This window comes from Ornithorhynchus anatinus, chromosome 7 (assembly GCF_004115215.2).
Source record: "Ornithorhynchus anatinus isolate Pmale09 chromosome 7, mOrnAna1.pri.v4, whole genome shotgun sequence".
Taxonomy (NCBI): Eukaryota; Metazoa; Chordata; class Mammalia; order Monotremata; family Ornithorhynchidae; genus Ornithorhynchus; species Ornithorhynchus anatinus.
The window spans coordinates 2,784,456-2,809,628 of record NC_041734.1 but is presented as its reverse complement, the minus strand read 5'-3'; the positions used below and the strand labels follow the sequence as shown (position 1 = coordinate 2,809,628).

General features: G+C 54.8%; 1 protein-coding gene across 1 annotated transcript; it reads right to left on the bottom strand.

Annotated features, from left to right (window-relative positions):
• Positions 1-6,520: 6,520 nt before the first annotated feature.
• Positions 6,521-15,430, bottom strand: PRDM14 (PR/SET domain 14). The gene is made up of 8 exons (XM_029068841.1): positions 15,350-15,430; positions 15,052-15,160; positions 14,118-14,159; positions 13,741-13,901; positions 12,676-12,985; positions 11,655-11,860; positions 10,693-10,794; positions 6,521-6,757 (listed from the first exon to the last, which is right to left on the bottom strand). The coding sequence occupies exons 1-8, from the start codon at positions 15,428-15,430 to the stop codon at positions 6,521-6,523; spliced, it is 1,248 nt and encodes a 415-aa protein (XP_028924674.1).
• Positions 15,431-25,173: the final 9,743 nt, after the last annotated feature.

The following is a 25,173-nucleotide window of genomic DNA, read 5'->3' as shown; positions in this document are numbered from 1 at the left end:
CCTACGACCTTCTGTCTCCCACACCTATGCTCTATCCATGCTGTGCTCTGTTGTATTCTCCCGAGTGCTTAGTACAGTGCTCTTGTACACAGTAAGTGCTCCATAAATAGCACTGATCGGCTGATTGAGCACGCTCAGGACCAGCACCAGTTCACCCTGTTAGAACCCAGGATCTGTACTCAAAGCACAAGGAAAGAGACAGGGCCTGCTAGCCCCATTCTGCAGTTGAGGAATTGAGGCCCAGAGAGGTTAAATGTCTTGACTGGGGTGGCACAGCCGACTGGGACTCGAACCCAGGTCCTCCGACTCCCAGATCTGTACTCTTTTCCCAAGACCAGCCTGCCTCCCCGCGCTGCTCACCCAGCCAGGCCTGGGAATCAGGACACCCAGTTCAAGTCCCGGTTTTGCACCAGGACTGCTATGTGACCTCAAAAGGGCCACTTAACCTCTCTGGTCCTCGGTTTACTCCTCGTAAAGTGGGAAAACGATATTGGCTCTTCCCACGAGAAGCAGCATGGTTTAGTGGAACGAGCATGGGCTTGGGAGTCAGAGGTCATGGGTTCTAATCCCAGCTCTGCCACTTATTAGCTGTGTGTCTTTGGGTAACTCACTTAACTTCTATGTGCCTCAATTACCTCATCTGTAAAATGGGGATGAAGCCTGTGAGCCCCATGTGGGACAACCTGATTTCCTTATATCTACCTCAATGCTTAGAACAGTGCTTGGAACATAGAGCTTAACAAATACCATCATCATTATTAATATTAAACCGAGAGCTTCGCATGGGGCACGTCTGTGCCTGATCTGATCAGCTTACCCAGTGCTTAACACATAGCAAGTGCTGAGTAAATACCAGAAAAAAGAATCGTACGAGTGCTCACTCCTGCCTATTTGAGCATCCCACTAAGCACAGAGCACTGCATTCGGTACCACTGTGCAGAGCACTGTAGCAACCATGGGGGAGCAGCGCTTTGTGGGGAGGGATTGTGCCTATCTAATCCATTGTGCTGAGCTTCCCCAAGCGCTCGCTCAGTACAGTGCTCTGCAAAGTCGGCACTCAATAAATTCCACTGATCGACGGACCCGGGGCCTGCCCTCTGGGAGTTTGCCATCTAGTCTACAGAGAAAGAGAAAGAGGTAGAACGGCTGAGCTAGAAAGCCTGTGAGGAAAACACCCTCCGGCTTAGAAACCCCGTTTGCTAAATCGTTGAACGGTCGGCTTGGCCCACGTCGGCAGCTGGCATTAGCCATAAATAAATAAGCAAATTTGGACGATAATAGCCAAATGAATAGCTCTTTCCTGGGTGTTTTATGACCTGAAAAGAACACGGCTTTTCATTAAAGGGAATCATTTGAAGCTCTTGAAGCTGTGGAAGCTGATACGAGAGGTGGGGGGTAGAGAGAGGAGGGGGTTTGGCTGGGGGGAGGGGGTCCAGGACCTCCAGACTGCAAATGGCCTTTGCATTAGGCTGTGGGGAGGTAGGGGGAGGCTCTCCCTTCCATTTACTTTAGTAAAGATTGCTATTGAATGAAACCTTTAATGGGACGTTTATGATCCCACTCAGTAAGAGCTCCAGCCCCTTGGACCAGAGCCTTTCCGTCCACCTTGCCGGCTATTAGGGGATCGATCCAGGTAGCATGTCGGAGGGAAGGTGGAACTGACAGGTAGCCACTTAGGCCTGCACGCTGAGGAAAGGGGAGACTCTCTGGGGACCCCCTGCTGTCCGGCTGAGCTCCCCACCCCCCCAAGGCCAGGAAGAAAGGCAGCCCGAGGCCAGAGCTGGACCCTCACCCCACTCGGTCAGGCAGTTGTATTTCCTGAGCACTTATTATGTGCACAACACTGGACTATGCGCTTGGGAGAGGACAATAGAACACTATAACAGACTCATTCTCTCCACTGTCAGCACCGTGGCCTGCTGACCTCTCTTCATTCATTCATTAGTATTTATTGAGCGCTTACTATGTGCAGAGCACTGTACTAAGCTCTTGGAATGAACAAGTCGGCAACAGATAGAGACAGTCCCTGCCGTTTGACGGGCTTACGGTCTAATCGGGGGAGACGGACAGACAAGAACAATGGCAATAAATAGAGTCAAGGGGACGAACATCTCTTGGTGGGGCCCGTTCTCAGTCTCTCTCCCCTCCACACTGTCAGGCACCTGTCAGCCTCCCTTCCCACCCCTCAGCAGAGAGGAAATGTTGGCAGGAGTCGAGACTCCCAGAGGGCTGCAAATCCTAAAGTCCAGGGACCACCCAGAGTGCCCAGTCTGGTGCCCTACCCACTGTAGGGCTAGTGTGGGGACCCCCACTGCCGCTCTGTTGGAGGTGGACTGATCTGCAGTCCAAGGCCCCAATGCTTTGGGCCTGTCCGTCCCCAGGGGCCACTGCTGGACACCCAGGTCCCAGCAGAGACAAGGATGCTGCAACCCAGCCCACACACTTCACTCCTCTATTGCTGACCTTCTCACTGTTCCTCAATCTCGCCCATCTCGCATCCGACCCCCCGCACGACCTGCCTCTGATGATGGTATTTGTTAAGCACTTACTATGTGCCAGGGGCTGTACTAAGGACTAAGGTGGACACAAGCCAATTGAGTTGGACACAGTCCTTGTCCCATGTGGGGCTCACGGTCTCAATCCCCATTTTCCAGATGAGGTAACTGAGGCCCAGAGAAGTGAAGTGACTTGCCCAAGGTCGCACAGCTGACAAATGGTGGAGCAGGGAATAGGACGCTCAACCTTCCGACTCCCAGGCCTGGGCTCTACCCACTATGCCATGCTGCTTCTCACGATGGTATTTGTTAAGCGCTTACTATGTGCCAGACACTGTACTGATTGTACTAATGTATTAATTCTCTTCCCCTCTTCAAAACCCTACTTAAAGCTCACCTCCTCCAAGAGGCCTTCCCAGACTGAGCTCCCCTTTTCCCTCTGCTCCCTCTACCCCCCCTTCACCTCTCCGCAGCTAAACCCTCTTCTCCCCCCTTTCCCTCTGCTCCTCCCCTTCTCCCGTCCCACCCCTCAGCACTGTACTCAGTCTGCTCAACTGTATATATCTTCATTACCCTATTTATTTTGTTAATGAGATGTACATCACCCTGATTCCATTTATTTGCTATTTTAATGAGATGCTTTTCCCCTCAATTCTATTTATTGCCATTGTTCTTGTCTGTCCGTCTCCCCCGATTAGACTGTAAGCCCATCAAAGGACAGGGACTGTCTCTATCTGTTACCGATTTGTACATTCCAAGCGCTTAGTACAGTGCTCTGCACATAGTAAGTGCTCAGTAAATACTATTGAATAAATGAATGAATGAATACTGATTACTGGGGTGGATACAAGCAAATCAGTTTGGACAGTCCCTGTCCCACATAGGGCTCAGTCTAAATCCCTTTGCTCTTCCCTCCACCTGTCCAGCATATATCTATAATTCTATTTATATTGATGCCTATTTACTTGTTTTGTTGTCTGTCTCCCCCCTCTAGACTCTAAGCCTGTTGTGGGCGGGGATTGCCTCTTTTGCTGAATTGTACTGTCCAGGTGCTTAGTACAGTGTTCTGCACACAATAAGCACTCAATAAATACAATTGAACGAATTCATCCCCCATCCCACTCCTGCAGTACTTATGTCCACATGTCATTTAATTTATATCTATTAGTGTCTGTCTTAGAGAAGCAGTGTGGCACAGTGGAAAGAGCCCGGGCTTTGGAGTCAGAGGTCATGGGTTCGAACTCCAGCTCTGCCACTTGCCAGCTGTGTGACTTTGGGCAAGTCACTTAACTTCTCTGTGCCTCAGTTACCTCATCTGTAAAATGGGGATTAAAACTGTGAGCCCCACGTGGGAGAACCTGATCACCGTATATCCCCCAGCGCTTAGAACAGTGCTTTGCATGTAGTAAGCGCTTAACAAATACCCCCATTTTCTTCCCCTCTAGACTGGAAGCTTGTTGTGGGCAGGGAATGTGTCTGTTGTAATGTGCTCTCCCAACCACTTAGTATAGTGCTCTTCAAACAGTAAGCGCTCAATAAATTCAATCAAATGAAAGGATGCGACCAGACTGTGGGTCAGCAGGGGTCAGAGAGATCCCCTCCGCCGCCTCCTCCCAAAGCATCCCCGACCCCGTGACCAAGTACCCGCCAACTGCCCGGAAGGGGCCCCGGAGCTGCTCCGCTGGGTCATCGCGGAGAAACCTGGGATGGGAGGGAAGGAACTGGCCGTTCCCATCAGGCAGCAGCTCCCGCAGCACCCCCTGATCCCCTGGGAACCGTTGGGGAAGAGCGGAGTAAACCAGGCACACACTGAGTCACCAGCTGTCACTTTTATTTTCTGAAGTCCCAGCAGTAGCCACCGTCGCGGCCTCCCCTACCCGCCCTCCCCAGAGCCCTTGGGGCTGCGCGGCCTCCAACCTTCCGGCCGCCCTCCCACTACAGTAGATGACCAGAGGACGAACCGGGGCTGGGGGGGAGTGACACGGGGGGCTGAGACAGGGAGAGATGGGGGATCACACAGGCCGGCGAGCAAACGTGCACGCATGAGCACGCGTGCTTGCCCGTATTTCACAGAGTACGCACCGCTCGGTCGTGTGACTGTTGAGGTAGCCGAAGTTTGCAAGCATCCTTCAGAAAGTGCATGATGAATATCACACCCTCAGTCGTCCCCCTCTCCAGCACTGTCCGTCTCTTTGTTCCGTCCATTTGCCATGGTTAAGCTGCTCTCTTCGAACCCATCTTATTCCTTTTTCTCCCCGACCACCACCCTCTGACATGTATTCAGCCCCCCTCGCAACCTCTTCAGCGCACTGAAGGCTAAAAGGGAACTCCATTGTGCAATAATAAATAGAAACATTAGTGCAAATCAATACGCCTGAATTTTTTACTCACTTAACAAATGCTGTAGAATACTGTTGTGTGGTTTGGCATAAAAAGGAGAAGCAGGTGTGGGTGCGCTATTTCCAAAGGCCAGTTTCAGGGGAAAACGGCAGCAAGGTTGCGGGGGAGGTAGCATGCGGTGGGGACTTGGGGAAGCAGGGGAAGGGGTGTTATCAACAGGCTCCCGGCTCCTCTGGCCGCCGAGTTCGGAACACAGTTCTGCTAGAGCACTGGCTTCCCAGAGATGCCAGTTTTCCCTCTGTGGGCTGAAAGAGTGCCCCAGGGAACTCCTTACCGGGGTCCTCCATTTCCTCCAGGCTGCCGGAGTTGGCTTAGGGGACATCGCTATGCACCAGGGGTCATTCTGGGAGAAGGCCGAACCTCTGTCAAGCCAACGCAGTTTTATCTAGCCAAAAGGTCGGCGATCCAGACCCCTCAGAAAAAGTGCAAGTGCAAATCCGAGGAAAGCAAGAAGCTACCGCTTGGGCCAAAGGTGCACCTGCTCAGCGCCCCACCCTCGGGGCTGAGATCAGAGGTTCTGGATTCTCATCCCGGCTCTTCCCTGGGCTGCTGTGGGACCTTGGGCCAGTCACTGCACATCTCTGGGCTTCCGTTGTCTCATCCATCAGTTGGAGTTTCAATACCTGGCCGCCCTCCCGCTTTGGATGGGGACCCCATGTGGGAACAGGGATGGTGACCAGCCTGATTATCTTCTATCTACCCCAGCCTTTAGTGCAATGTTTAGCACGAAATAAGGCCTTCACGATTACACCGGAGGCCGAGATTTGCGCTGCTAATGGAGGTGTGTCTGTCAGGAAACAACGAGCCACGTCCTCGTCGGAGCAAAGGACAGAGGAGAGGGATGGGTCAGAGGACGGTGGAGGGAGGGAGGGGGCTGTCAGAGGACCAGAGGGGGAGGAGGGAGGCCAAAGCATCCCAGAGGGACCCTAATTCACGTGTCCATCTGTACGGAGATTTCTCAGGGGGTTCAGCTCTCGGGGAGAATCTTTGCTGGGAAAAACCGCATCTGCTTCCCCATCAGCCGGTTCCCGGGGGGATGCAGGAGCTTGCTCTCTCGCTCCGGACCCAGAGGGGCCGGCTGGGCGAGCTGACCATCCCAGTCAGACCCTCTCCTTCCAGCCCTCCTGTTCCCAAACTGGAGACTAGTCTTTTTTTTGCCCTTAAGTGACTTTTTTTGGGGAACAGGATCAAAGAAACTGCAAACTCCCTGAGGCCCTGGCCTGTAACTTGCTCTTCTCCAAGACCATCAAGAAATGCCAGGCGGCTGACTGGCGGTAGATGGTAAGTTTCTGTTGTCACTGACCCAAGCGCTTAGTACAGTGCTCTGTGCTCAGTGGGGACTGAGTCCACAGATGGAGGAGTGCTCCCCTGACCCCAGCCTCCAGGTCAGCTCAACCCCCGACCCCTGGTCCAAGCCCCATCCTGACTGAGTGTGGGAGGGGGGCCTCAACTCACCGGGTCTACCTTTCCCATGACCACCTGCCCTCAAGGGGGTTTCCGAGTCCTGAGAATAAATAGGGCATTGGATTGATCGCGACCAGAGCGTGGGGCAGGGAGTGTCTACCGTGGCCCCCCTGAATCCCCTGCCTGAGACTCCCCCCCTCCCCTCCCCCGTCGGCCATCCACTACAGAGCGCCGTGGAACTTCATGTGGAAGTGGTACTGGTCGGGGTCGGGGCAGGCTTTCCCGCCGCCGGAGCCGGTGCCGTCGTGGGCCTGGTGATCCTGGCTGTGGGTGCGTCGGACGTGGCTGTCGTGGGCGGCGTGCGAGGCGAACGCTTTCCCGCAGTGCTTGCACTTAAAGGGCTTCTCCCCGGAGTGCTGCCGGATGTGCGTGCGGAGGATGCTGGAGGCCGTGAACGCCTGGGGACCGGGTGGGGGCGAGAGATGGCTACAGTCAGGGCACGGCCTCCACCCCCAGCTCAGCGAGAGACAATGAGATCCCGACCCCCAGAGCTGGACCCCGACCTGAGACCCGCCCCCGGCCCAAAACGTATGGGAGGAAAAACAGGGTGATGGGCGTCTGCTTTGGGACCACCCTCTCTGACGCACCCACCCAGGACCATCACCCCCTCCTCCCGACCCAGCACCGGGAGCACAGGACTAGGGGTCTGGAGCCTCAGATTCTATTCCCAGCTCTGCCCCTGGCCTGCTGTAGGACCAAGGGCAAATCACCTCTCTTGGGCCTCACTTTCCTCCACCGTAAAATGGGAAGAAAATACCTGCTCTCCCATCCCAGTGATGGGATGATATTTTCCACATGGTACTGGGAACCGTATCCGATCTGATTCTCCGGTACCCAACCCGGTGCTCGGCTCACGCTACGCTTAATAGCTTAATAGCATAATTACTCCCGGGAAGAGGGAAGTGCTGCTCAGAAGAGCCAATCCCGATGGACGGGGCCAACCAGCCAGCCCAAAGGGGCAAGGGGCCAGTTGCAAATACCAATCTCAGTTCGGGGTTCACGGCCTGAGGAAGAGCAGGGCCTCATGGGAAGCCAAGTCACTGTGAAGACGCAGGTCCCAGAGCTGAGTTAATGCACATCTTCCCCGCCTCTCCCAAGCACAAACACACGCTCGCACGCGCACCAGAAATACTAGAAATTCTCCCCTTTACCCCCCTCAGCCTCCTTCCCTTACTCTTCTCTTCCTGTGATAAGACTGTTGCCCCCCTCTGCAACTGCCTCCATCGGGGCAAAGGAATGGGCAGGGGACACACCGTTCCAATCGGGCCACGGCATTTATTGGGTGCTTACTACATGCCGAGCACTTTGCTGAGCGCTGGGGAGGGGGAAGTGAATGGCTGGTGCAATTCTCTTGGCCGGTTAAATAAAGCAGAGCTGATCCCGGCAGGAAGCCGTGAGCCCTGCTGGTACCCAGGGCCCCAATCAGCTGCCAACAGGCTGCTGCATCCCCCGGCTTTTGCAAAGGTGAGGAGGAAATGAAGGGGGCTTGGACGGAAAAGGAACTTCTCTGCTTGCAGGTGGCCAGAGCCTGCTCAAGCCCCCCTTAGTTTGTGCCAGGGGTCTCCGGGGACACTGGTACCGCTCCTCAGAGAAGAAAGCCAACCCCTCTAGACCAGAAGCTCCTCGAGGGTAGTGAAGGGGTCTCCCACACGTTCTGCACCGGGCCCTGCACACTGTAATCAGTCGGTGAATGCCTCCCATTAATCGATCGATCCATATCATCATCACTGCAATCAGTGATAGGACAAGAGTAGCATAAGCCCATTGTGGGATGAGAATGTGACTGTTTATTGCTGTATTGTCCTCTCCCAAGCACTTCTGCACAGAGGAAGGGCTCAGTAAATACGACTGAATGAATGACTCAGCTCGGCCAGGGCCGTGTAGCCCTCCTCCCTGAGGTGGACCAGGGGCACGGTGAGGTCGGGGCTCTGAGCTGGCTCCCGGGATTCTCTCCCTTGCGGGGCCAATGGACTCAAGGAGGGGCGAGCCACGTCTCCCACCCCCATTACATCCCACTTACCCTCTTAGAGGAGCGGCCAGGGAGCTCATCCTGCCTGGTGGGGTTAGAGAGGATGGTGGGAGGAGGGGGAGAGTTCCACCCTTTCATTCCCACCAGCCAAGAGCCACTGCATTGCTCCCCCCAATCCCACCACAAGAATTGGGTGGCCAAAAGAGAGTGGTCTGGGAAGACGAGGGACCGGAACCTCCATTTGGCTCCCCCCACGCCCCCTCGGGGCAGGGTGATCTCAGAACCCACTCCAACTCCACTCAGCAGGCAGGAGTCACGGCACAGGCCAGAATCTGAGAGAGATGAAAAAACCTCCGGAAGCATAAGGAGCTACCACCCCTGGGATGGGATGGCATAATTATGGTATTTGTTAAGCGCTCACTATGTGCCAAGCACTGTTCTAAGCACTGGGGTAGATACAAAGTAATCAGGTTGTCCCCCGTGGGGCTCACGGTCTTAATCCCCATTTTACAGATGAGGCAACTAAGGCACAGAGAAGCTAAGGGGCTTGCCCTAGGTCACACAGCAGACGAGTGGTGGAGCCGGGATCAGAACTCACGTCCTCTGACTCCCAAGCTCATGTTCTTTCCATTGAGGCACGCTGCTTTTGATGTTATCGAGTGCCGTGTACAGAGCACTGTACTAAGCACTTGGGAGAGTACAGTACGACAACAGACACATTCCATCATCATTATGCTATTTGTTAAGCACTTACTAGCTGCCAAGTACTGTTCTAAGCACTGGGGTAGATACAAGGTAATCAGGTTGGACACAGTCCTTGTCCCACATGGGGCTCCCAGTCTCCATCCCCAATTTCCAGATGAGGGAACTGAGGCCCAGAAAAGTGAAATAACTTGCCCAAGGCCACACAGCAGACAAGCGGCGGAGCCGGGATGGAATGGGAGGAGGAGAGCTACTGAGGGGTTTGGTGTAGAGAGCACGGGATGGAGCCAGGGCAGCTGAGTCCTCAGTTCCGGCTCTGCCACCTCACTGCTACGTGACCTCGGGCGAGCCGCTTCACCTCTCTGGGCCTCCGTCTCCTCATCTGTAAAATGGGGATACGATCCTTCCTTTTAACTCGTGGACCGTGAGCCCTGGGTGGGACAGGGACCACGTGTCCGATTATCTCGGCCCATAATAGGCGATTAATAAATACCGCATCTGGCCTCAGCGCCCCACTCTTTCCATTCACGTTCCAAGTCTGTCGCCTCTTCTTTGCCTTCACGCACTCTGTGACCCTCCGGTAAATGTTCAACTAGCCCAGGAAGGGCCCAGGACCCTCAACTGGGGGTGAGGGCTGCTAAACGAGCTCGCGCAGACCTGAGGTGTCGATAATTCGGAGGGCACGTGGAACGGGGGATTCCGCACCTCATTTCGTTTGCACCTGCATCCCCAGCCCCAACCTACAGGCTAATCTGTCACCTCAGCCGTAAAACCGAGCCCCGAAGACCTTTACCCCACAACGGTTTTCCCCACAGCCCGCCCGGCGGTCGAAGGGCTTAGGGGGCCGTCCGGCCCGTGAGCACATCATCTTGCCCACCCCTCCTCAGCCACAGCCGGGGGGAACGAGCGGAACATGACCTAGGGGCCCGAACCAGAAAGCAAACATTTGGTGGTGAGTTCGAGTCACCCCCGACTCGGTGTTGGAGGCAGGGCAGGCCCGGGGGTGGGCAGAGGAGGCCGGGACTGGGATTGGGGCTGCAGCTGGAGGAGTGGCTGGAGCTTGGGACTTATTGAAGGCCCACCTCCTCCAAGAAGCCTTCTGAGACTAAGCCCCAATTTTTCTCCTCTCTCACTTCTTTCTGCATCGCCCCGACTTGCTCTCTTTGCTCTTCCTCCCTCCCAGCCCACACCACTTATGTCCATATCTGTAATTATTTCTATTAATGTCTGACTCCCCCTCTAGACCGTCAACTCATTATGGGCAGGGAATGTGTCTTTATTGTTACATTGTACAGTCCCAAGCGCTCAGTTAAGTGCTCTGCATACAATAAGCGCTCAATAAATGTGATGGAATGACTGAATGAAAGGAGGAGGCTGAGTCTGAGCCTGGGATTGGAGCTAGGGATGAGTCTGAGGCTGCGGCCCTTGTACCTACCCCAGCGCTTAGGACAGCGTAGTAAGCGCTTAACACATACCGTTAAAAAATAACCCCCCCACAAAAGAAGAGCATCCTGGGATTACTTGGCAATTGGCATCACCATCCCGTGTGTGGAATTTTACCCTGGCAATGTGCCCCAGGGATGAGGCCTACCCCGGGTGGCCGGGTGGGATGCACGCACCCGTCGGCCCGTCGCCGGTCGACCCCGCGGGGGGCACAAATACCTTGTTGCAGTAGACACACTTATATGGCCGCTCCCCGGAATGGACCCGCATGTGCTTGTTGAGGCTGGAGGACTGGGAGAAGCTCTTCCCGCAGATGGAGCACTGTGGGGAGGAATTCGAATTAGAAGGGGGCCGTGTCCGGCGCGGAGGGGGTTGGGGAGGACAATAATAACAACTGTGGTACTCGCTTAGCGCTTACTAGGTGTCAGGCACCGTCCTAAGCGCTGGGGGGGGATACGAGCGAATCGGGTTGGCCACAGTCCCTGCCCATCTTGGGCTCGCATTCTCAATTCCCATTTGCCAGATGAGGGAACTGAGGACCAGAGAAGGGAAGCGACTGCTCAAGGTCACCCACCAGACAGAGTGGCGGAGCTGGAATTCGAACCCATGACCCGAAGGGGCGTGGCTTAGTGGAAAGAGCAAGGGTTTGGGAGTCAGGGCACCTGGGTTCTGATCCTGAATTGTACTTTCTAAGAGCTTAGTACAGCGCTCAACACACTCCAAGCACTCAATAAATACGACTGAATGAATGAAACCCCGGCTCCGCCGCCTGTCGGCTGTATGACTTTGGGCAAGTCGCTTAACTTCTCTGTGCCTCAGTTCCCTACCAGTAAAATGGGGATTAAGACTGTGAGCCCCAAGGGGAACAATCTGATTACCTTCATTCATTCAATTGTATTTACTGAGCGCTTACTGTGTGCAGGGCACTGTCCTAAGTGCTAGCAAAGTACAATTTGGCAACAAACAAGAGACAGTCCTTGCCCACAGCTGGCTTACAATCTAGAAGCTAATATTTACCTCAGTGCTTAGAACGGTACATAGTACATAGTAAGTGCTTAACAAATATCATTATTATGACTATTATTATTATTAATTAATTGATAATAATGAAAGCAGGCCACGCCTGTCTCCTCCCCTCCCCTTACGGGGCACCTCGTGGCCCTCGCGCACACCCCACCCACCTTGTGCGGCCGGTGCTTCTCGTGCACGTGCAGCACGTGGATGCGCAGCCGGTCCCGCTTCTCGAAGGAGCGGCTGCACAGCTGACAGGGGAACTTGCGGTCGCCGAGGTCCACGCAGCGTGTGTACTTGAGGTGCTTGTCGCGATAATACCTGTAGGCGAACACCTTCCCGCACCGCTCGCAGCGGTAGCCCTCTCCGGCCTCTGCTGGCCCGGGGTGGGGGGAAGACGGTCAGCCCCCGGCCCCTCCTCCTTGGGGGGCGTCTACACTGCCCAAGCCTCTCTCTTCTGGCATTCCCAATTCAATCACCAATCAAGCGGCCGATCGATCGATCGAATGATCCAAGGAGGCAGGCCCGTGCTTGTCTACCCAGGCTGTGGGGTCTGAAGAAGGGCACCACTAAGCAGCTCCCTGACCTCCACTCCTCCTCCCCCCCCCCAAGCCTCCTCTCCGCTCTCGAACCTCCGGTCAAATGTGTTTATTGAGCGACTGCTGTGTGCAGAGCACTGTACTAAGGTCCTCCACCCCCTGGGACTCCGCTCCTCCTCCTCCCCCGGGCCTCCTCTTCTCCTCCCCTCAAACCTCCTCTCCTCTTCCTCCTCCTAGGCCTCCGCTACTTCTCCCCCCAACCCTCCTCTCCTCTGCCCCCAGGACTCTGCTCCTCCTTTTTGGCAAGAAATTTGCCTTATTGTTGTATTGTCCTCTCCCAAGCGCTCAGTACAGTGCTCCGCCCACCGTAGGCACCATAGGACTGACTGCTCCTCTGCCCCCCTGGGCCTCTTGTCATCCTCCCCTGGGCCTCCACTCCTCTACCCTCCAGGTCTCTGGTCCTCCTCTCCTCCAGGGCCTCCGCTCCTCCAACCCTCATGTCTCTGCTCCTCCTCTGCTTCCGGGGCAGGGAATGTGCCTGCTTATTGCTGTACCGTCCTCTCCCAAGCGCTCAGTCCAGTGCCCTGCACACAGTAGGTGCTCAATAAGTCCGCTCGACCGAGGACTCCCCAGCAGGCCCGACGGCACTCACCGGCAGGTGCGGGAGCAGGTGCGGGCGCGAGCGCGGGCGTCGGCTGCGGGGCGTCGGGGCCGTTGGGGTCGTCGGCCAGCTTGAGGCAGACGGGGATGCCGAGGAACTGGTGGTAGCAGTCCCCGTACCAGACGAGCAGCTCGCTGCGGGGCGGGATGTCCCGGCAGCTCTCGTAGAAGATCTGGCCGCGCCGCTGCACCGCGGCCAGGTTCTGCTCGCCCGGGAAACGCGCGCACCGCACCGCCGCCATCCAGTTCCCCGCGACGCCCTGACCGTCGATGAAGTGGCTCAGCTGGCCGCCCTCGAAGATCTGCGGGAAAGGGCCCGGACCGACCGGGGGCGACGGACAGGGGTGGGCAACCGAGGGACGGAAGGAGGGAGGAAGGAAGGTGGAGGGAGGGATAAAGGAAGAAAGGAGGGAGGGAGGAAGGAGGGGGGATGGAGGGAGGAGGGAAGGAAGGAGAGAAGGGAGGGAAGGATGGAAGAAAGAAAGGTAGGGAGAGGGGGAGGGAGGGATGAAGGAAGGAAGGAGAGAAGGAAGGAAGATGGAGGGGGGGAATGCAGGAAGAGGAGGGAAGGATGGAGGGAGGGATGAAGGAAGGGGAGAAGGAGGGAGGGAAGGAAGAGGGAGGGAAGGAGGAAGGAAGGAAGGAAGGAGGAGAAAGGAAGATGGAGGAAGGGAGGAAGGAGAGGGGGAAGGATGGAAGGCATGTGGTGAGGCAGGGACCGGGAACCGGAGAATGCAGGGGGAGACAGAGGGAAGGAGGCGCAGCAGGTGGACAGAGATGGGGCAGGGGGGAGGGGAAAGGGGGGCAGGGAAGCAGACATGGGTAGATTTAGGGGGTGTTAATAGATTTGGCAGACCCCGCTCCCTCCGCCCCCATCCGGGTCGGGGGAGGTTCCTACCACCGAATCCCCTGCCCCGGGACACCTGGAAACCGCCCCCCGCCCTCCGCTCCATTTCCATTTCCAGCCAGGACCCCGACCCACTCCCACACACCTCCAAGCCCCCACACATCCCGCAGCCCCCGCCCCCCCCAGAAAGCTCTCGTCACCAGGCCCTACCTCCCACATTAGGGAATTGTCTCCGTTGGCCTTGATCTCGCTGGTCTGCACGACCTTTCCCTGGAAGGGGCCGAAGCGGACCCCCTTGGGGATGGGGCTGCTGCAGAAAACGCCGCACTGGGGGGTGTCTCCGGCCGCCGCCGTCTGCAGGACGCACAGACCTGGGGAGGAGGCGGGGAGTCAGGGGTCGGGGGACAGGGCAAGGCTGGGCCGAGCCAAGAAGCGTCGAGCCCCCCGCCCCCCGCCCCCCACTGTCTCGTGTCCACCCCCGCGCTCAGTGCAGTGCTGGGCACAAGGTAGCGCTCAGTAAATCCCACCACCACTAGGAAGTAACCGCGTTTACCCCCAATCTCCCTCGCCTCCTGGCCCAGACCCACCTTCTGGTAGCTGCAGAGTGTCTCTGTCCAGCGGCTCCGACCCTGAAAATCGGCTAGGTGAGACCCCCGCCTGCGGGGGAGGTGACAGAGACCACCAACCCCGAAGTGGGGCTCCCCTGGGGGGGGTCTCCCCTCCTCCCCCCACCGTGGTCTGCGGCGTCCTCCCGGGAGGGTAGTGAGGCCGAGTGGCTTGGGAGTCAGAGGATGTGGGTTCTAATCCCACCTCTGTCACTCTTCTGCTGTGGGACCTCGGGCCGGCCACTTCACTTCTCTGGGCCTCAGTTCCCTCATCTGGAAAATGGGACAACCTGATAATCTATCATCTATCCCAGCGCTTAGGACCGTGCTTGGCACATAGCGAGCGCTTAACAAACACCATCATCGTTGTTATTATTATCCGGCGAATGGTGATGAAGACTGAGTCCCACATGGGACAGCCTGCCGATCTTGAATCTCCCCCAGCGTTTAGGACCGTGCTCGGCACATAGTAAAAGCTTAACGGGTACCGTAATAATAATAATAATTAACCGGCAAACGGGGATGAAGTCTGTGAGCCCCACGTGGGCCAGCCTGATGATCTTGTATCTCCCCCAGCGCTCAGGACAGTGGTTGGAACATAGTTAAGTGCTTAACAAGTACCATAATAATAATAGTAATGATTATTATTATCTGGCAAATGGGGATGAAGACTGTGAGCCCCACTGTGGGACAGCCCGAGTACCGTGCTCTGCACATAGTGAGCGCTCAATAAATACTATTGAATGAATGAATCTTGTCCTTCCCCCAGCGTTTAGGCCGGCGCTTGGCACCTAGTGAGCGCTCAATAAATACTATTGAATGAATGAATCTTGTCCTTCCCCCAGCGTTTAGGACGGCGCTTGGCACAGAGTAAGCGCTTAAGCGATCGCACTGTGCCGGGGTCGGTGCTGCTTACCGGGGGCGTGGGTCTGCGGGCACGGGGCGACCCCCGCTCCGTAGAGGACGGCGTGCAGCTCCTCCTCGGTGAACTGGAAGCGGCCGGAGGGCTGCCCGGAGGCGGGGGGCTGGCCGGGGAGCGGGGGCTGGCCGGGGGCCGGGGGCTGGCCGGGGGCGGGGGGCCAGGGCGGGTAGCCGGCCAGCAGGCCCGGGAAGCCGAAGGCCACCAGGGGAGGGGAGGGGGCGAAGGGGCCGGGGCCGGGCCCGGGCCCGGGGCCTCCTCCTCCGGGCAGCCCGTCGAGGAAGGGGCCGCTGGCCAGCAGCGGCGGGTAGAAGGCGGCCAGGCGCGGGGGGCTCCGGCCGGGGGGTCCCAGGGGTCCGGGCAGGGACAGGGCCATGGCCGGGGGACGGACACCGGGACACACCTGCGGACACACAGACCTGAGACAGGACCGGACCGTCCTCCCCTCCGGCCGGGGATTGCCCTTCGGGCGCTTAAAACAGTGCCGGACACACAGTGAGGGCCCCTCATTACGATCGCGTTGGACATCCCGAGCGCTCAGTGGTCGGCACGCAGTAAGCGCTCCGTCGATGCGATCGAATTCATCGTTATTATGCTCGCCACATAGTAAGGGCCCATCATTATGATCGGATTGGACATGCCGGGCGCTCAGTCCGGTGTTAGGCACACGGAAGCGCTCCATCAATACGATGGGATTCCTCGTTATTACGCTGGCCACATAGTAAGGGCCCCCACCATTATGATCGCACTGGACATGCCGAGCGCTCAGTTCAGTGTTCGGCACCCGGCAAGCGCTCCATCAATAGGATTGAACGCCTCGTTATTATGCTTGATTCCATTTATCGTGATTAAGTTGTCTTGTTTTTACCCCCCGATTAGACTGTAAGACCGTCAATGGGGAGGGACTGTCTCGATCTGTTGCCGAATTGTACAATCCAAGCGCTTAGTACAGTGCTCTGCACACAGTAAGCGCTCCATCAGTACGATTGAATGCATTTTTATGCCGGCCGCAAGGTAAGGGCCCGTCATTATTATCGCATCGGACATTCCGAGCGCTCAGTCCAGCGCTCTGCACACAGTAAGCGCTCCGCCAATACGATTGAATGTATTGCTATTATTATTGTTATCGTTTCCCGGCGGGTGACCTCAGGCGCCGGCGAAAGCGGGCGGAGGGGCCCGGGGCGATCTTCACCGCCCCCCCCCCCCCGCCCCAAACACGGTCCCAGAAAAACAGAAAACACACACCCCACACAGACACACAGACACGCCCCAATCAACGACACCCCACTCTTAAATTTCCCACGACTATTACTGTGCGGCCCTCCCGAGTGCATCGCGCAGAAAACACACAATATTGCTCAAACACTTCAACACACACATACCCTATAGACACAGACACACACACACACACATAGACACACAGACATACACACACACCCCAACAACGCCATCCACGCTTTTAACTTTCCCACGAATATTACCATGCGGCCCGCCAGACTGCATTACGCAGAAAACACACAAAATTGCTCAAACACACTTCACCACAGACCCTCCCCCCCCCCCCCCATACACACACACCGTCCAACAACGGCTCCCCACGATTGGCTTTTGCACGAATATTAATATACCGCCCGAATGCATTGCACATTAAACACAAAAAATTGCGCAAACACACTTCATCACACACACCCACATACACAGACACACCAACGACACCCCACGCTTAACTTTCCCACGGACATTTACGGCCCGCCAGAGTGCATCACGCAGAAAACACACAACATTGCACAAACACACTTCACCACACACACCCCCTCACATACACACGCACCCCAACAACGGCTCCCCACGCTTAGCTTTTGCACGAATATTAATATGCCGCCCGAGTGCATCTCGCATTAAACACAAAATTGGGCAAACACACTACACCACATACACAACACACACACCCACGAAAGCAGCAGGAGATCGCCCAATACCGCGCACGTATAAGGCAAACCGAACTACACAAGCGCAATACACCACACGAAGTACACACACAACGGGCACAAGCGCAAACCGTCACGAAAAGACAAAATATACACACCTGCACGCAGAGCGAACACAAAACTACGCAAACGCAACACTCCACGAGCAGACAAAATATACTCCAGACACACAGGGCGAAACCCAAAACCATCCCATCGTAATCCATAGCAAACGTACAAAATACTCCCAGGCACCCAAGGCAAAAAAACCCGTCCCATCGCAACACATCGCAACCCCAGAAAATATACTCATGTACAAAAAGCAGCAGAAAGACAGTACTTTACAAACCCGCAAAACATTCACACTCACACAAGGCACACCCCCAATCTATACAAACGCAACCAAGGCAATCCCCAAAACTAAACCGACACACACAAGGCAAACCCCAAACTATCCCAACGCACACTAGGCAAACTCCAAACTATATCAACGCACACAACGCAATTCCCCAATCTATACAAACGCACACGAGGCAAATACCCACGCACACAAGGCAAACCCCAAACTATGCCAACGCACACTAGGCAGACCCCAATCTATACAAACTCACACGAGGCAAACCGCAATCTATAAAGACGCACACAAGGCAAAGCCCAAACTATACAAATGCACACAAGGCAAATCCCAAACTATACCAACGCACACTAGGCAAAACCCAAACCATACACGCACACAAGGCAATCCCCCAAGCCTTACAAACGCACCCAAGGTAAACCCCCAGACTATACCAACGCACCCAAGGCAATCCCCCAAACTATACCAACACACTCAAGACAATCCTCAAAACTATACAAACGCACACAAGGCAAACCCCAAACTATACCAACGCATACTAGGCAAACCCCAAACTACACCAACGCACACAAGGCAATCCCCTAAACCTCACAAACGTACACTAGGCAAACCCCAAACCATCCAAACGCACACAAGGCAAACTCCAAACCCTACAAACGCACACACGGCAATCCCCCAAGCCATCCAAACGCACACAAGTCAAACCCCCAAACTATACAAACGCACCTAAGGCAATCGCCCAAACTATAAAAATGCACCCAAGGCAATCCCCAAAACTATACAAACGCACACAAGGCAAACCCCAAACTATACCAACGCCCACAAGGCAATTCCCCAAACTATACAAACACACACTAGGCAAACCCCAATCCATATAAACGCACACAAGACAATCCCCCAAGCCATCCGAACGTACACCAGGCAAACCCCCAAACTAAACAAACGCACCTAAGGAAATCGCCTAAACTATAGAAACACACCCAAGGCAAACCCCAAACCACAACGCACACGAGGCAAACCCCCAAACTACACAAACGCACCTAAGGCAATCCCCCAAAGTATATAAACGCACATAAGGCAGTCCCCCAAGCCATACAAACGCACACAAGGCAACTCCCCAAACCATACCCGATTAGCTTGTACCCACCCCGGGGCTTAATACAGTGCCTGGCCCATCGTAAGCGCTTAACGACTACCATCATCTTTATCATCATCGAACAAACGCGTAGACTAGTCCCACACACGCAGGGAAAACATAAAAGCCGCGCACATGCAAGACGCCACTTTAGAAAATTGGCTCAAGGGGAAAGCTGCCCCCCAAAACGAATATTATGAGCGATCACGAGGTGCTTCGAGAAGTCCAGGACAAGAAATGCAGAAAGGTGAGCCGTATCTTCCCCGTGTACAAACCCTGAGCCATCCATCCCTCCATCCCTCCATCCCTCCATCCCTCCATCCCTCCATCCATCCCTTCCTCCATCCCTCCAGGGATCCCCAGGGCCGACAAACACACTCCTCCCACACTTACTTCGAAGCGGCAGCTCCCGGGAAGGACCAGAGGGGTGTCTCTCGTGGCTGTCTCTCCTGTCTCTGACTGTCTCTCTCTTGGGGGGTCCCGCCCCCCCCCCCCCGCCCCAGGAGTGCGCGGGGGTCCGTGTGGTCGTCCGGGTGGGTGTGAGTGCGGGTGTGTATGTGTGTGTGTGAGTCCCGGGGCAAGGCAGGGTCCGAGGGGAGGGGCTGGGGGTGGGGGCTGGAGGGTGGGTGGGGGGAGGGGAGAGCAGATGAGGACCCAGGGAGCCGGCCCCCTCCACCCCCCCTCCACGTGCTGGTCTGAACAGCTCCGGAGAGGTAGGGGGGTGTGTGTGTGTGTGTCTGTGTGTATCTGTGTGTGTGTGTGTGTGTGTGTCTGTGTTTTGAGGGGAGGGAGCATGCATGCATTCATTCATTCATTCATTCATTCATTGAGCGCTTACTGTGTGCAGAGCACTGGACTGAGCGTTTGGGAAGGTACACTATAGCAATAAGGAGAGACAATCCCTGCCCACAACGAGCTCACAGTCTGAGGGCGAGGCGGGGGAGACAGGCATCCCTACAGATCAACCGTCATCGGTGGAAATAAAAAAAATGACAGACGTGGACATAAGTGGTGAGACGGGGGGGAAGAGCAAAGGGAGCCAGCCGGGGTGACTGTGGAAGGGAGGGGGAGAGGAGGAAAAGCGGGGCTTAGTCTGGGAAGGCCCCTTGGAGGAGGTGGGCCTTCCATAAGGCTTTAAAGCGGGGGGTCAGTGGTTGTCCGGGGGATTTGAGGCGGGACGTGGGCCAGGGGTCGGGGGCCAAGACAAGAGAGATGGAGGCCCAGGGACAAGGTTGGCACCAGGGGAGCGGAGTGTGCCGACTGGGATGGAGGAGGAGAGAAGGGGGGTGAGGTAGGAGGGGGCGAGGTGGTGGACGGCTTTAGAGCCAATGGTCAGCAGTTTTGGTTTGATGGCTGGAGTTTTTTGAGGAGGGAGTTGACATGACCTGAACGTTTCTGTAGAAAGAAACAGAAACAGGACGTGAAAGTGGGTGCACGCCCGCATGCATGCATTCAAAGGGTCTTTAACGATGATGATGATGACGATGGCATTTGGTAAGCGCTTACTATGTGCCAGGCACTGTTCTAAACGCTGGGGAGGATACGAGGCGATCAGGTGGTCCCACGTGGAGCTCGCAGTCTTAATCCCCATTTTACAGAGGAGGTAAGTGAGGCACAGAGAAGTTGTGACTTAATAATGTTGGTATTTTTTAAGCGAGTACTATATGCCGGGCACCGTTCTAAGCGCTGGGGCAGATACAGGTTAATCAGGTTGTCCCACGTGAGCTCACAGTCTTAATCCCCATTTTAATAATAATGTTGGTATTTGTTATGCGCTTACTATGTGCAGAGCACTGTTCTAAGCGCTGGGGGAGATTTACAGGGTAATCAGGTCCCACGTGAGGCTCACGGTCTTAATCCCCATTTTCCAGATGAGGCAACTGAGGCACTGAGAAGCGAAGTGACTTGCCCAAAGTCACACAGCTGACAGGAGGCAGAGCCGGGATTAGAACCCGTGACCTCGGACTCCTAAGCCTGGGCTCTTTCCACCGAACCACGCTGCTTCTCAAAGTGACTTGCCCAAAATCACACAGCTGACAAGCGGCGGAATTCGGATTAGAAGAGGGGCTGCCCTGGATGAGGGGCTCCGAGACCCTCCGGCCTTCCCTCTGCCTCTCACGGGCCTGTGTGCGAGTGGACGGGGGAGAGGCCGTGGGAGCTCGGCAGTGGGCACGTGTACACACCTGGACTAACGTGTACATGCTGCCTGCGTGGAATCGTTGGGGGGGGGATAGCACAGAGCTGTCTGTGTACACGTCTGTACGCGGCTGCCAGCGTGGGCGCGTCTGTAGGAGTTGTAGGGACTAGTGGCGAGAGCCCGGGCTTGGGAGTCAGAGGACGTGAGTTCTAATCCCGGCTCCGCCACTTGTCTGCTGCCCTCAGACAAGTCACTTCACTTCTCTGGGCCTCAGTGACCTCATCTGGAAAATGGGGATTAAGACTGTGAGCCCCGCTTGGGACACCCTGATGACCTTGTATCCACCCCAGCGCTTAGAACAGTGCTCGGCACATAGTAAGCGCTTAACAAATACCATCGTCATTATTATTATTTATTGGGCACCTAGTGTGTGTAAGGCACACTGTACTAGACGCTTTGGAGAAAGTACAACTGAAGCCCCAGGGGGTTTCTCCGGCCCTCAAGGAGCTTCCACTCCTACAGGGAGGTAGATGGAGAGCTGCAAATCAGCACTGAATATTCCACCTGACCTGGAAGCCTAGTGGCTAGAGCCTGGGCCTGGGAGTCAGGGGACTTGGGTTCTAATCCCAGTTCTTCCACTTGTCTGTTGCAGGGCTTTGGGCAAGTCACTTAGCTTTGCTGGCCGTCGATTTCCTCATTTTTAAAAATCGATCGATCAATGGTTTGTTTCATTGAGCACTCAGCGTGGAGCGCTGCACTGAGCGATTAGCACTGCACTGAGCGCTTAGCACTGTGCTATGGTAATAGACACCTACTCCTTCCCCCTTAGACTGGACACCTCTTATGGGACAGGGACTGTGTCCGATCTGCTTGCATTCCAACTACAGCGGTGCTTAGCACGTACTAAATGCTTAACAAACAGCCCATTTATTATTATTATCATTAATATTCATTAGTTCAATAGTATTTTTTGAGCGCCTTCTATGTGCAGAGCACTGTACTAAGCGCTTGGAACGTACAAATCGGTAACAGATAGAGACAGTCCCTGTCCTTCGACGGGCTTACGGTCTAACTGGGGTAAACGGACAGACAGGAACAATAGCAGTAAATAGAATCGAGGGGATGAACATCTCATTAAAACAATAGCAAATAAATAGAATCAAGGCGATGTACATTTCATTAAAAAATAAATAGGGTAATGAAAATATATACAGTTGAGCAGACGAGTACAGTGCAAGTGCAGAGCATGAGTATACGTTAAAAGCAGCTAGCCCTAAGGGAAAAAGCCGAGGCCTGGGAGTCAGAGGACCTGGGTTCTAATCCTGACTCTGCCAAATGCTTGTTGTGTGACCTCGCGCAAGGCACTTCACTTCTCCATGCTTCAGTTTTTCTGTCCTCTCTCCTACTTAGATGTTGAGCCCCATGTGGGACAGGGACTGTGTCCAACCTAATTACCTAATTAACGTGTACGTACCCCAGTGCTTAGAATGGTGTTTGCACATAGTAAGCGCATAACAAATGCCATGAAAATAATGCCTATGTTTTAGAGGCAGTTTAAAGGCCGATTGTATGCCTGGTTGGACAATTACTCCCCGCCCTTCCAAGCCTTAGTGAAGGCCCATCTCTTCCAAGAAGACTTCCCTGACTAAACTCTCCTTTTCCCTTCCCCCACTCCCTTCTGGGTCGCCTCGACTAGTTCCCTTTATTCATTCATTCAAACGTATTTATTGAGCACTTACCTTTATTCATCCCCCACCTCCCACGCTCCTCTCCACTCGCGTCCGTATCCGTAAATTCGTTTATTTCTATTAGTGTCTGTCTCTCCCTCTAGACCCTAAGCTCCTTGTGGGTGGGAAATGTGTCCGGTCTATTATAGCATAGTCTCCCCAAAGCGCTTAGTACAGTGCACTGCACAGAGTCAGGGCTCAATGGATATGATCGACTCAATGTGTGGCTCTTATAATAATATTAATAATGATGGCATTTGCTATGTGCAAGTACTGTTCTATGCTCTTATAATAATAATGTTGGTATCTGTTAAGCGCTTACTATGTGCAGAGCACTGTTCTAAGCGCTGGGGTAGATACAGGGTCATCAGGTTGTCCCACGTGAGGCTCACAGGACCTGACAGAATATATGGGGTTTTTTTTTTTGTGTGTGTGTGTGTGTGTTTTGTTGGTGGAGAGGGGAATAAAGGTCCCAGATCGAAGGCTCCCGGAGAGCGGACCGTCCCTCCTATTGTACTCCGCTGTGCCCACGCTAGGCGCTCATTCAATTCGATTGATTGACCGATCGATTGATTGATGGCACCGATTGTGTTTTGGACCCCCTCGGCCTGGGAGGCCTGCCTCCCGTCCCAGGGAGACGAGAGGGACCGGAGCATTCGTCCCGGGACACTTTCCCCAGTTTTTCCTGTTGGAAAGCGTGCCCTCCTTGGAGATTAAGAAAGGGAAAATGAGCGGGCCCGGGGCCCTGAGCTTCGCAGCCCAGGCGACCGCTGCTTGGGCAGTTTGCCGCTGGTCCCGTGGAGGTGTGGGCGAGTCCCTTCCATCCAGACTGGAATCCACCGGGAGCCGGAGACCCTGGCCCATCGCCTCCCCCAACGCAGGGCGCCATGCGCGACTCGGTCCGCGTCACATCCTCGCTCGCCAACGCTCAACTGCAGCGTTCGGTCGGTCTTATTTATTAAGTGCAGAACACGGTACTGAGCAGCGGCCAAAGGGAGGTGGGGGCCGGGGGCTCTCTCGGGAGACCAATAAAGCTCCCCCCTCCACACTCCCCAGTTTAACCCCGCTCTCCAACCCCTCCCCTTTCCCTCCCCACCAATTCCCCGTAGGCTGCAACTGGTCTGAGCTTTTCTGTGAAATCCTAGCACCCAGAGCTCTGCCCCGAGAAGCGGGAGGCTTGGATTCGAATCCACGCCCCGCCTCTAGCCTGCTGGGAAATCCCGGGCAAGTCATTTCAGCTCTCTGGGCCACAGATTCCTGACATGCACAATGCGGTTAAAATTGATTGCGAAACCCTTGTGGGACAGGGACTAATCTGTCACTCTGGTTAACCCCAGTGATTAGTATTCATTCAGTCAGTAATATTTACTGAGCGCTTCCTGTGCGCAGAGCATTGTAGGCAGGGATTGTCGCTCTTTATTGTTATATTGTACTTTCCCAAGCACTTAGTACAGTGCTCTGCACACAGTAAGCGCTTAATAAATACAACTGAATACTAAGCGCTAGGGAGATACGTAGAATGGCCTAGTGGATAGAACCTGGGCCTAGGAGTCGGAAGGTCGTGGGTTCTAATTCCGGCTCTGCCACTTGTCTGCTGTGTGACTCTGGGCAAGTCACTTCACTTCTCTGTGCTTCGGTTCCCTCATCTGTAAAATGGGGATGAAGACTGTGAACCCCGACCTGGGACAACGTGATTACCTTGTTTCTACCTCAGCGCTTAGAACAGTGCTTGGCATAGAGTAAGTGCTTAACAAATAGCATTATTATCATTATTATTATTGTTAATATAATGCCATTAGTATTATCCACTCCAGCGCTTAAATCACTGCCTAGCACATAGTGAGCACTTAACCAATACCATTGTTATTATTATTATTGCCATTGTCCATTCCAGCGCTTAGTACAGGGCCTGGCACATAGTAAGCACTTAACAAATAACGTTGTTATTATTATTATTATTGCCATTGTCCACTCCAGCGCTTAATACAGTTCCTGGCACGTAATAAGTGCCTAACAAATACCATCATTATTTATTACGCTATAGTACAGTGCTCTGCACAGAGTAAGCGCTCAATAAATACGATTGAATGAACGAACTGTTAGTAATAATAATGTTGGTATTCGTTAAGTGCTTACTATGTGTCGAGCCCTGTTCTAAACGCTGGGGTAGATGCAGGATCATCAGGTTGTCCCACGTGAGGCTCCCAGTCTCCGAGTAGGTAAGTGACTTGGCCAAAGTCACCCAGCTGACAGGTGGCGGAGTCGGGATTCGAACCCAGGACTTCTGACATCTAAGCCGGGGCCCTTTCCACCGAGCCGGGAGTAAGCACTGAAGAAATATCCTAAGTATTAGCAGAGCCCCGATGCCGTCTTCACACCGGCACGATGACGCGAAAACATGCCCAACAGGGCACTGGGGCGTCAGAGAAGCAGCGTGGCTCAGTGGAAAGAGCCAGGGCTTGGGAGTCAGAGGTTGTGGGTTCTAATCCCAGCTCTGCCACTTGCCAGCTGTGTAGGACTTGGGGCAAGTCACTTCACTTCTCTGGGCCTCAGTGACCTCATCTGGAAAAAGGGGGTTAGAGCTGTGAGCCCCACGTGGGACAACCTGATCACCTTGTATCCTCCCCAGCGCTTAGAACGGTGCTTTGCACATAGTAAGCGCTTAACAAATACCAACATTATTATTCGGGGGGAACCGAATCCCGAGCTGTGGAGCGCAGCGTTCCGCAGATCGGTTCTGGTGGGAATTCTCCAAACCTCGAGCCCCCTCGTGTGGCCGTCTGCGGCACTGCACACAG

Coding starts and splice junctions, on each gene's coding strand:
- PRDM14 (XM_029068841.1), bottom strand. CDS start 15,430: ATGGCCCTGTCCCTGCCCGGACCCCTGGGACCCCCCGGCCGGAGCCCC. Junction 15,161..15,349: donor CCTTCTACCCGCCGCTGCTG/GCCAGCGGCCCC, acceptor CTCCCCGGCCAG/CCCCCCGCCTCCGGGCAGCC. Junction 12,986..13,740: donor ACAATTCCCTAATGTGGGAG/GTAGGGCCTGGT, acceptor CCTTTCCCGCAG/ATCTTCGAGGGCGGCCAGCT.